At 48.4% G+C, this 12,096-nt stretch overlaps 1 protein-coding gene across 1 annotated transcript in view; it reads left to right on the top strand.

Annotated features, from left to right (window-relative positions):
• The first annotated feature begins 585 nt into the window (after window positions 1–585).
• The window catches only part of ELAVL1 (ELAV like RNA binding protein 1), a 96,518-nt gene continuing 85,007 nt past the window's right edge, over window positions 586–12,096 (top strand). The window contains exon 1 of the mRNA XM_082243971.1: window positions 586–764. Within this exon, the coding sequence (XP_082100097.1) occupies window positions 593–764 (172 nt within the window). The 5' untranslated portion in view covers window positions 586–592. The remainder of the gene's footprint in view (window positions 765–12,096) is intronic.

Raw genomic sequence — 12,096 nt, 5'->3', positions numbered from 1 at the left:
TAAGCAGGCTCGCTCCTGTGAATGGACATTATCCATCCACACACAGAGTTCTGCTCAGCCCCGCCCCCTTCTCTCTCATTATATGTGATTGACAGCAGCAAAAGCCAATGGCTCTCGCTGCTGTGTCGGTCAATGAGGAGAGAGCGACCCGAGAGAGCAGCTGCTCTCATACACATCGCTGGATCGAGATGGGGCTCAGGTAAGCATAAGGGGGAGCTGGGGATAAAGCTGTACCCAGAAGGTTTTTTACTCTAATGCATAGAATGCATTAAGATAGGAAACCTTCTGCCTATTAGAACCACTTTAAAGTGGAAGTAAACCCTCCTATCTTTTTCAGCCAAGGAAGCTGCCACCTTGGCCACTGTTTAATCTTCAGCTGCCATGATGCTGCACATTTAATCAGTTATGACACCAGCCATTGGATAGTTTGACAGTTTGGTTGAGAGCACAAACAATGCAACAAGTAGCATTCTTGGCTCGCTTTTTTGAAATGGTAGATATCCAGTTTTGTCTGGAATGACCTTCCAAATGTATCTGTTGACCTGTGGTACACAGTAATTTTTTATTTTTATTTTTTTACAGATATTTTAAGATGTCTAACGGTTATGAAGATCACATGGATGATGTATGCAGGGAGGATATGGGTAGAACTAACTTAATTGTTAACTACCTACCCCAGAATATGACACAAGATGAGTTGCGCAGCCTTTTTAGCAGCATTGGGGAGGTGGAGTCTGCAAAGCTAATTCGAGATAAAGTTGCAGGTTAGTATATTATTTTTTCACTTTGCTAAAAATAAAACTGCCCACTAAATGCTGGTTGGTTAACCTGTAACAGTTATTTGTATCCAAAAGCACAACATGAAACATTGGTACTGTAAATATAAAACCTAGTAAGAAGATGAAAACATTAATTGGAGGTATGCCCTCCGCCCCCTTCTCTTTTTTGCATCCTAGAAGCTTTCGCTAACCCCCAACCATCCTTTTCCTCTCAGGCAATTTGCATGCGTATGTATAGGGCAGGTAGGGGCTGCCAGTGCTGACAGCTTTGGGCCGTGCACCATTGTAGACAGGCCAGCATTGACGGCATCCATATTTCTATTTGTATAGGCTGACTTGAAAGTTCAAATATTCATATTGGGAGTTCACAGGATGACCAGAGGGACTAAAGCTGGCCATAGACGGATTGCATTTCAAAATTCTTTGGAAAGAATTCATTCTTTTTTTTTTTTTTTTTTTTTTTTTTTTTTAATTTCTTGGGTCAAACCTATTTTATTAATTTTTTTACTGCAATCACAGGAAGATTTTAAGGAGTAGGATGGGAAAGTTTTTCTTTAACCTCCCTAGCGGTAATCCCGAGTGTGGCTCGGGGTTAATAGAGTACCAAAAGCGGTAACCCCGGACCCACTTCCCTTGTGATCCCCTGCCGTCCTCCCGCTGTATGCTCGGCTGATGTCTGCACCTGTGTTCCAGGTTCCCTTCCCTGGGAGCGTTGCGAATTCAAAAATGTAAATCCACCAAATGACATGATGCAAAATTGTGATCCTAACGGATTACACTGTATCATGCCATTTCACCTGGTGGCTTTTCCAGTGCCCTGCCTGTTCTTTTCCAGTTCTTTGTCCCTGGAAAATTGAGAATGACCATGGCGCAAGAGACATCAGAATCGTCGCTATCGACACTTTCCGTACCTGATGACTAATTTTCCCACGAATCGCTATTGCTCAGTTCTTGAAATAACTCAGTTTCGGTGTCGCTGTTCTCCAGTTTGTCTAAAAGTGCTTTTGCGCAAAAAACGCTTTTTGGACGCCATGGTTGTTCTCAATTTTCCAGGCACAAAAAACTGGAAAAGCACAGGTAGGGCACTGAAAAGCCAGCAGGTTTAAATCCTGTGGTGAAATGGCATGATACAGTGTAATCCGTTAGGATAACAACTTTGTATCATGCCATTTGGTTTATTTACATTTTTTAAATTCCCGCCGGTTCCACCCCCCTGCGTCGCAACGCTCGCAGGGAAGTGTGCCGGCATCGGACGAGCACACAGCGGGAGGATGGCTGGAGGATGGCGTGGGATTGCAGGGGAAGGTGAGTTTTTTTTCTTTTTTTTTTTTTTTTTTGTCGGGTAACCCGAAGTGTGGTTCGGGTTTACAGCTTTTGGTACTGTATATTAACCCCGAGCCACACTCGAGAATACCACTAGGGAGGTTATTATAATTTTTAGGATTTCGTGTTTCAAATTTTATCATACCCGGGATGTCTACTAGACTTTTGTTTGAACAGATTTTAGTGGGTTATTCCGAAGAATTACAGGCCTAAAATATAAGACCTTTTTCCATGCAAAACAACAAACCGCTTTTAGTACAAAAATTCTGACCTAATCAGACCGCCAGGGAGGTTAACAAAACAATTCCTAACGGTGTATGTGGTATTCGTTCACTAAAGTCCTTTTACTCCTAAATCAAATGTTAAAAGCAAAAAACAAAAAATCTATTGAACGACCTCTGAATTTTCTGAGCATTTTTGTGCAAATTTTCCGAAGAATTTTCGTTCAAAATTAGATTTATTTATGCCCAGCTTAAGGCAGTCCATAGATGAGTCTGTCTGTCTGTCCGCCCCCCCCCCCCCCCCCCCATTTTTAGGCATCGGATTGAACAAAAAAAATGACTGTTTTCCTCCATCCACACACACTGAATCCTGGTGAATTTTCGTACAGTAGTCGCTCATATTTCTCTTATCGCTCATTGACAGATACAGCTCCATATTATTCTTAACCATTGGTTATGCTGCCTCCTACAGGAGTAGGAAACTAGGCAGGAAAAAAACTTTACCACCCCTATGGGGCAGTCCCTGAAGGCATACACCCACTTACTCTGCTATAGGCATTCAGTTTGTTTCTGCCTAGTTCCCGGCTGGGACTTCGGTCTTAGCTTTTTTTTTTTTTTTTTTTTTTTAACGGAACCTTTGTTGAAACTTACATTTTTTTAGCTAGTTATCTTCCTGAGAGAACTGCAGTCAACAGCCGCACTGGGTTTTGGACTGGATATCCTAGATCCTTAAGGTCTCCCAGCGAGCGTGTGCAGGTTATAGCCCCGCGCTAGGCCTCGCCACGACAGAGCCCCAATGGACTGGGGCTAGCCCGCGAGTGAAACGCCTCGCTGGAATGCACACGACCTGGTTCTGTCGCAGCGTGCCCCTTGGCCGTCAGCACCCCCACCCCGAGTGGAGCGATAGTCTGTCCGGAGTGGCGCCCACTCGATTGTCTTTGGTAGTAGTGTCCCCCAGTAGCTCTTGCGGTCTCGAGGTGGACGTAGGCCCCTCCTTGTGATGGTCGGACCCCCGGGTTCTTTTCCATTTCCCCCAGCCCCTCTAACAGTCACAGTGGTTTTTTGGCCCCAACCTACAACCCCTCCTGGGATTAGGTAGGATCTGGCTTTGCCACTTGCTCTAGTAAGGGGGTGGGGGGGTGGATGTGGTTGTTGCTGTCCGGATTGCATATGGGGTTCTTTGAGCAAGGTTTCCACCTTGCTGGGGGTTAGTGATTTGGGCAGGGTTGTCCTTTTGGCTCCCTGTGGTGGTTATAGGCTTTGGGGGGGAGCGGATGTTTCTTCAATCCGCGGGTCTGCGACTCGCGTGTCTGGGTCAGGCCAAAAATTTAGTCCGCGGCTTTGCGGCCCACTAGCGGCTGTCCGGGTGCCTGACCGAGATGAGGTGCCTGACCAAGCCGACCGTCGGATGCTGACGGATTACCTCACGTGGCTGGATCGGGCCAAAAATTTATTCCGCGGCTTGCGGCTGACTGAGCTGGCTGTCTGAGTGACTGACCAAGCTGTCCGGGCAACTGACCAGGCTGTCCGAGCTCCTAACCGAGCTGCTGATCAAGCTGACGGTGGACTCGCCACTGGATTGGGCCCCAAATTTAGGCAGCGGCTTTGCTGCCTACTCGCGGCTGGCTGACTGAGCTGTTGACCAGGCTGTTTGAGCTGCTGACCGGGGTGATAGAGCAGCAGATGGGTGTCCGCCCACCCCACCTCAGGGGTTGGACATATGGACTTCCTGACGCCCCCCCATTGAACCGTGGTCACCATGAGGGGATCGTTGTGTGGGGGTACTCTGCCTGCGCGTCTGCGCCACGGCGGGCCCCCTTTTCCCCTTTACAGGGGGCTATGTCCTTTTATGTCATTTATGGTGGGCGACCCTAATAGGTCTAATGGGGGTCTTTTTGTGGAACTTTAGCCAACGTCTCCTTGCGGTACTGTGGTCTGCGACCTCCCTTATGTTCTCGGGGTGAGCTTAGCATAGAACGACTCTACTGGGTCTGTGTCCACCCACTTCGGGTGCTCTGCTGTGAGGATGATTCCTTTTTTACTGCACATGCAAGGGCGCTGGTGGCTGCACTGGGGGGGGGGCGCCGGTTCCCTCAGGGCCCGCAAATCCCCTAAAAGCGGCAAAGGTACTCCCTTTTCCCGCCTACTGTGACATAATTGTCGTGAGTCAGTGGAGTTGTTCTAAACTCAATAATGGTAACCACGCATGGTGTGGCTAAAAAACTGGTCTGCGGACCAGGCTTCTAAAAAGGCTCTATCAGATCTCCCCTTTTACAGGGGACCGCCTATTTGGGTCTTTGTTGGATGAACTGATCAAAGGACTCACGGGTGGGGAGAGTACTTTTCTTCCTCTATCCGCTAAGGGCAAGTCACCGCGTAATAGACAGGGCCCTTATTTGTCAGCTCGCCTGGGAAAGGACCTAAGCCATTTAGGTCATCTGGGGGTTCCAAGAAAACGTGGTCTAGTAAGCCAAGAACAGGCCCCCTCCAGATCTGCGGACAAATCTCCGTCTGCATGAAGCGACACCTTCACTCGTATCTCGGGTGGGGGGATGTTGTCGTTTTTCTGTCCGGAATCAGGGACCTCCTTGATTCAGGACAAATAGGCCCACGAGCTTCTCCGATCAGGTTACAAGATCTAATTCAGGTCCCGACCATCGGACAGATTATTCCTATCCAATCTTCGCCTATCTTCAGATCAGTCTATGAGAGGCGGTACAAGATCTGCTGTCGCAAAGGGTTTTTGCGCCGGTTCCCTCTCAGGAACGTTTTCAAGGGTTTTATTCAAACCTGTTTACTGTTCCCAGGAAAGAAGGGAAAGTGCGTCCAATTCTGGACCTCAAGGCTCTGAATCGCTTTGTGCGGGTACAGAGGTTTCGAATGGAGTCCATTCACGCGGTAGTGGCGTTCCCGCACAAAGGAGACTTTTTGGCCTCTATCGATATCGAGGACGCTTATCTGCACATCCCTATTTATGATGGACACCAGCGTTTTCTTCGCTTCGTTGTAGGAGTGGAACTTTATCAATTTGTGGCGTTGCCCTCTGGTCTCGCCTCTGCCCCCAGGGTATTCACCAGCATGTTGGCTTCGGCATTGGCCTTACTGTGACAGCGGGGGATTGCGGTACTAGGGTACCTGGACAATCCCCTCTTAAGAGCAGTATCCCACTCAGTTCTGGCGGGCGATCTGTCAGTCACTGTATGGACTCTGCAACAGTTCGGTTGGACCATCAATTTTAGAAAATCTGCTCTGGTCCCAGCCTCCAAAATGGTTTTATCTAGGACTGTTTCTTCCCCCCCAAAAGCTGCAAAAGTTGCAGAGGGTGATTCAGTTGCTGTTATCCAGCACTCTGTCCTCCTCATTGTGGATTTGCAAGCCAGCTCTTGGCCTAATGGTGTCTACCTTCGGGGCGGTTCTGTTTGCTCAGTTCCACACAAGACCTTGGCAAAGGGGTATTCTTGTCAAGTGGAACAAGGATCCAAAATCTTTGGACAATCTGATTCGGTTTAGTCACAAGGCAAGAAGTGCTCTTCTGTGGTGGCTCTGTTCCTTGGCCCTGCTTCAGGTCAAGTCCTTCCTTCCATTGTATTGGATAGTGGTATCCGCAGATGCCAGCGTGTCCGGCTCGAGGGGGGGGGGCTCAAGGAGGTGGGAGTACTTGGAAAGCTTTGTATCTGAAAGAGGCCAGACTTCAGATCAATATTCTGGAACTCGGAGCGATTAAAGCTTTGCTTGAGTCACTGGACAAATCGTCTGCAGGGTGGTTCAGATTCAATCAGACAATGCCACAGCCGTTTGTTTTACGTCAATCATCAAGGGGGCACCAAGAGTGTCCTGGGGGCCCGGGAGGTGGCCAAGATCTTAATATGGGCAGAAAATTTTGTTCCAGCCCACTCCGCCGTGCATATACCCGGAGTGGAGAACTAGCAGCCGGATTACATGAGTCGTTAGGGGTTGGATCAGGGGGAACGGTCCCTGCACCCAGAGGTGTTTCACCTGTTGTGTGTCTGGTGGGGGACACCCGATGTAGACCTGTTAGTTTCTCGGCTCAACGAGAAGGTACAGAGGTTGTAGCCAGGTCTCGGGATTCTCTGGCCGACGCCACAGACGCACTGGTGGCTCCTTGGGCTCAGTATTGGCTTATCTATGTGTTTCCTCCTCTGAAACTTCTGCCAAGGCTTCTGCGCTGAATAGAGATGAAGGGGATTCTTGTCATTCTAGTGGCCCCGGACTGGCCTCGCCAAGCTTAGTAGATCTGGTAAGGTTGGTTGCCGATGCTCCTTGGAGACTTCTTCTCAGGGAAGATCTGTTGTCTCACAGGCCGATCCACCATCCTGCTTTACAGTCACTGGCTTTAGCGGCCTGGCTGTTGAAAGCCAGGTATTGAAGGATAGTGATCATTCTGACTCAGTGATTCCTACACTTTTGAAGGCTAGAAAATATACCTCCCAGGAAGATTTATCATCGTACGTGGAAATCGTACATCTTGTCATATGAATTAATATGCATCCACGCTCCTTTTCAGTGGCTAGGATATTGGCTTTCCTCCAAATAGGGGTTGAGCAGCGGTAGGCCTTGGATACTAGGTGTCGGCTTTGGCAGTGTTTTTTCAACGCCCTTTAGCTACGCATTCTTTGATTCACACTTTTATCTAGGGTGTTTGTCATGTGGCTCCTCAGATATGGTCCCCGTTACCTCTGTGGGATCTTAACATGTTACTGTCTGTTCTTCAAAAACCTCCCTTTGAAAACTTTTTTGGTGGCTATTGCCTCTGCCTGCAGAGTGTCTGAATTGGCGGTGCTGTCCTGCCATTCTCATTCTTCTTCTCTGGTGGTCCACAGAGATTAGGTGCTACTTCGACCTAATCAGTAGTTTTCTTCCTAAGGTGGTTTCTGATTTCCATTGAATGAAGACATTGTGTTGCCTTCACTGTCCTAAGCCCAAGCATCCCAAGGAAATTGCCTTGCATTTTTTGGCTGCGATTTGGGCAATTAGGGTTTGCCTGGCAGTTACTGAGTCTGCCAAGAAATCAGACTTTTTTTTTTCCTCACAGGGGACCTCGGCAGAGATTTGCTGCGTCTGCTGCGACCGTATCTAGATGGGTCAGGCAGACGGTGGTACAGGCATATGCACTTAAAGGTCAGGTTCCACCTTTCCCTGTGAATGCACATTCTGCTAGGGCGCTGTGTGCCTCTTGGGCCTTTCGCCATCAGGCGTCAGTAATACAAGTTTTCAAGGCGGCAACTTGGTCGTCTGTGCACACGTTCACTAAATTCTACAAAGTAGATGTGTTGGCATCCTCGGAAGCTTCTTTTTGGCCATAAGGTTTTGCGGCTGCTGTTTTAAAAGAGCTTTTTTTTTCTCTTGAAGGGTGTATGTGGGTTCTAGGTGAGCTCCAGTTGTTCCTGTTTGGCTAAGTTTAGCCTTTGGGGAATTACGTTCTTTCTCTGTTGTTTTCCCAACCCTCATGCAAATACTGCTTTGGGACGTCCCAATGGTTAAGAAGAATATGGAGCTGCGTCTGTTGATGAACAATAGAGAAAACTGGATTTTTGGCTTACCGTAACATCCTTTTCTCTGAAGTTCATTGACAGATGTAGCACCCGCCTCTTTCTGAATGGGGTTTTTTTTTTTTTACTTCTGACACTGCTTGCAACAAATCTGAATGCCTATAGCAGAGTGAGTGGGTGTATGCCTTCAGGAACTGCCCCATAGGCGTGGTAGTTTTTTTTTCCTGCCTAGTGTCCTACTCCTGTAGGGGGCAGCATAACCAATGGTTAAGAAAAATATGGAGTTGCATCTGTCAATGAACTTCAGAGAAAAGGATTTTACGGTAAGTCAAAAATCCAGTTTGTACTCACAGCCAGAATTGCTATAGTGAGACATTGGAGATCGCAGCTGCTGCCAAATCTGTCCATGGCTTTCAACTTAGTCAAGACCAGTTACCTAAATGGAAAAAGCATTGTCATTTAGCTCTGCATCTTACGTGACCTATGTGTGATCCACTGTAATTCAGCAAACCTATGCTAAGACTGCTACTTTAATATTTTTTATGTATGTGCATCTGTGACCTCTTTGCATGCATTGTGAATACACTTGTTTTCAAACCTCAATAAAAAGTTAATGGTCAAAAAAAAAAAAAATGTTAGTGACCCATAGACTTGTAGTGCTCAGAGAATATTGAGTATAGTAATGTCTGGATTGGTGACAAAAAAATTAGGTCAGTAGCAATTTTGTGGTGACCTGAGTATATGCTAAAGCCCGCGATGTCTGTTTTAGGCTCTGATCGAGTACAAGAAGGGTTCCAGGGTCAGAATAAAGATAATCTGGGTAAGTGGCCAGCCTGTCCCATACTGTGTAAAATATTTATAAAAAAAAAGAAAAATCAGATCTATGCTTGTTCCCCTTTACGGCCACGCTGATAGAGAAAGACAACAGCATTATCCATTAGAGCGTGTGTGGGCCCAGCCCAATATGTAGTAGGTTGGCTTGCATGAACTGCTCTATCAAAGGCTGCCTCTGCATCTGTAGAAAGCAGTAAAAGTGGGCATTTGAGACTGAACAGCATGGACGAGGTTGAGGGCCTGAGTAGTGTTGCCTCTGACTTTTCGTATTGCCTCTGGCTTTGCAGTAAGGCGGGAAGCCTGCCTGACCCATGTGAATGAGTGTCTGTAGGTATGGGAACAATCTCTAAACACACACACACACACACCTATATATTTTTACAGTTTTAAAGCTACATGTAAGTAATGCATTAGGTCTGTAACTACTGCTTTGGGATAGGTCATTTTCCTCTGTGAATAAGAAATATGTACACTCTCAAAGTGTAGAGCCGCCTTGTACTTGAGAATTATAGGCCATCAAAAAAATTTAGTGACTACATGTGAGGAGGTTCTGGTCTGGAGTGGTGCCCACCTGGCTCTTGGTATGGTGGGTAGATGGTGTAGACGATCGAACCTGCGGGTTCCCCCCTCCCTCCCCCCCAAGCCCCCGTTTCCTCCAGATCTACCTTTGTTTTGGTGGTCCCTGTGGGCCTTCTTGGTACCTCCCCTTCTGTGGTAGCGCGGTGGATGCTGCCGGCAGGACAGACTTCGCTGGGCTGGGCGCTGGCTGCCGTTGGTGGTCCTGTGCCTGGATTTCATTGTAACTGTGGCCTGGGCTCCAGGGATCTCTGGGAGCCTAGTGGGTGCCGCGTGCAGTAGCCATTTTGCTGTGGTCAGCGCCATTGTATTGGGGCCTATGTGACTCTCTATGCTGGCGGCCATGTTTTTGTAGCCCATAAGCTATTTTTGCTTGGTCCAGCGTGCATTAGGTGCGGCAGCCATGACATTGGAGCATCTGGGTGGTGATTATGGCTGTGTGCGTCTCCTTTTCCTTTTGTGTTGTATTGAGTTTCCCTTTTCCCCTGGACGCCGCACATGGATACTGCCAATCTCTGGTGCAGACCCATGCTACTCTGGTAGTGTGGGAAGTTCTGGTTTGGTCTCCCCCCCCCCCCCCTTTTCCCCCTCTCTCTGCTGCAGGTTGTGGAATGCTCTGCCTTTAGGTACCCCCGTGGTGATACTACAGGTGCTGTGGGTGAGTCCCCTAGCAGTGCTAGACACTCTTTTTTGCTGGTGTGTTCCCCTTTTACCTTATGGTATCTTAGGAGCATGTTTCTCCACCTAACCCCCCCCTCGGGGGTTCCAGCCCTTCATTGATGCACTGACTGCAGTCTTGGAGTCCTTTGTTTCCTGGGTGGAGGTGGCCTTTGGGCGGAATTCTAGCAAAAAGCATCCCTCGCCCTTCCCTGCCTCATCTGTCTCGTCAGATTCTGAATCTGGCTCTGCCGGTGCGGACGTGGCCCACCCTGCGGGGTTTGTGGCCATGCTCCATGAACTATCAGATAGTGAGGAGAATTCCTCCACTCCTATAGCTGCGTACAAGAAGGAGCTGGTTTACACTGATTACATCCGTGCGGGAGAAATTTAAGATGGAGGATGCCGCTGCGGCTGCAGAGGTGGCCATGCCTTTTGGCACCCACAAGCCTTTCTGCACGGCGAAGGTGTTCCCTTATCCCTCCTATTTTGACAATTTTGTCTTTAAAGAATGGAAGTGTCCCTTTGTGGTTCCTAGGCGCTTTGCGGTGAAGTACCCCTTTCAAGAGTCACTTAAGAAGTGGACTGTCCCACCAATGGTAGATCCTCCTATCTCCAGGTTGAACAAGACGACAATGATTCTGGTAGAGGAATCTCTGGCTTCTAAGGACCCGGCTGACAAGAAGGTGGAGTCTGTGGCCCGCAATATGTTCACTATTGCTGGTTCAGCACTGAGGTCGGTCCTGGCCATTGCCCTGGTGTCGCAAACACTAAGTGGGCTACTTTTGCGCCATGATCTAGAGGGTGAGCAGATTCCCCCTGCCTTTGCTGAGTTGGCGGACCAGTTGGTCCTGGGGCTGCAAGTTGTCTGCAATGCCTCTTTGGATGTGGCTCCATTGATTTCCTTGAGTTTTCAAGTGGTCCTGGTCTAGTAAGCCGAGTGCGGGATACTCTAGACCCGCGGACAAGGCCCTTTCAGCCTGAAGATGCGCACTCGCCCCTACCTGGGGTGGAGGGACGTCTTTGTTGGTTTCCGGGCCTATGGACCTCCCTGGTGAACAAAAAATTGGTCCACAAAGTAATTCTGTCCGGTTACAGGATGTATTTTCGTTCTTGCCCTCTGGAAAAGTTCTTTCCTTCCAACATGCGTTCTGTCCCTGAACTGCCTGTAAGCTCTCTGCGGGGCTGTGCAGGACCTGTTGCTTCAGGGAATGATTTTCTCGGTTCCGATATTGGAACGTTTGTAGGGTTTTTATTCAAACCTGTTTACGGTCCCATAGAAGGAGAACAAAGTTTGTCTGGTTCTGGACCTCAAGGCCCTGAACTGTCCTGGGTGGGTACAAAAATTCAGAATGGAGTCCCATTCGCAAGGTGGTGGCATCCCTACATCAGGGGGATTTTCTTGCCTCTATCGATATCAAAGATGCTCACTTGCACACATTCCAATATGTGCCTGACACCAGCGTTTCCTCCGATTTTTTTTTTTTTTTTTTTTTGTCTGTTTGTGGCGAAGGTGTTGGTCCCAGTTCTGGCAATGCTATGTTAGCTGGGGATTGCTGTGCTTGGCTGTTTGGACAACCTTTTTCTTTCGAGCGGAATCCTCCTCTGCAATATTGGACGGCGTGGAGATCACTATACAGAACTTGAAGGAGTTTGGTTGGCTTCTGAACTACCAGAAGTCTGCCCTGATTCCATCCAGAAAATTGAATAATCTGGTCTGGACTCTGTTTTCAGCTCTGGCCAGACTGTTTCTTCCTCTAGACAAACTACAGAAGTTGCATGCTGTGGTTCAATCTATTGCTGTCCAGCATGTGGTCCTCCCTCCGGACTTGCATGCGGTTGCTGGGCGTAATGGTGTCTAGCTTTGAGGCGTTTAAATCTGCACAGTTCCATGCGAGGTCCCTCCAGAGGGAGATCCTGGTTAAATGGGACAAGTGTCCAAAGTCTCTGGACATGGACAATCAGAGACTGGTCTGGTGGCTTCGCTCTATGGCAATTCGGCAGTGCAAATCTTTAATCCCTTTGTATTGGTTAGTGGTCACTAGGAATGCCAGCCTGTGCGAGTGGGAAGGTGTCCTGGGACTGAGCTCCTGCTCAGGGTTTTTGAACGCTGGAGGAATCCAGACTACTGATCATTGTCATGGAACTTCGGGCTCTGCCCGGATCACTGGACAGATTGGCTCTGGGGGCTCCCAG

Source organism: Pelophylax lessonae, assembly GCF_965119305.1.
Source record: "Pelophylax lessonae genome assembly, chromosome: 1".
NCBI lineage: Eukaryota > Metazoa > Chordata > Amphibia > Anura > Ranidae > Pelophylax > Pelophylax lessonae.
The sequence above is the reverse complement of the archived record's forward strand: the minus strand, read 5'-3'. Positions and strand labels throughout refer to the sequence as shown.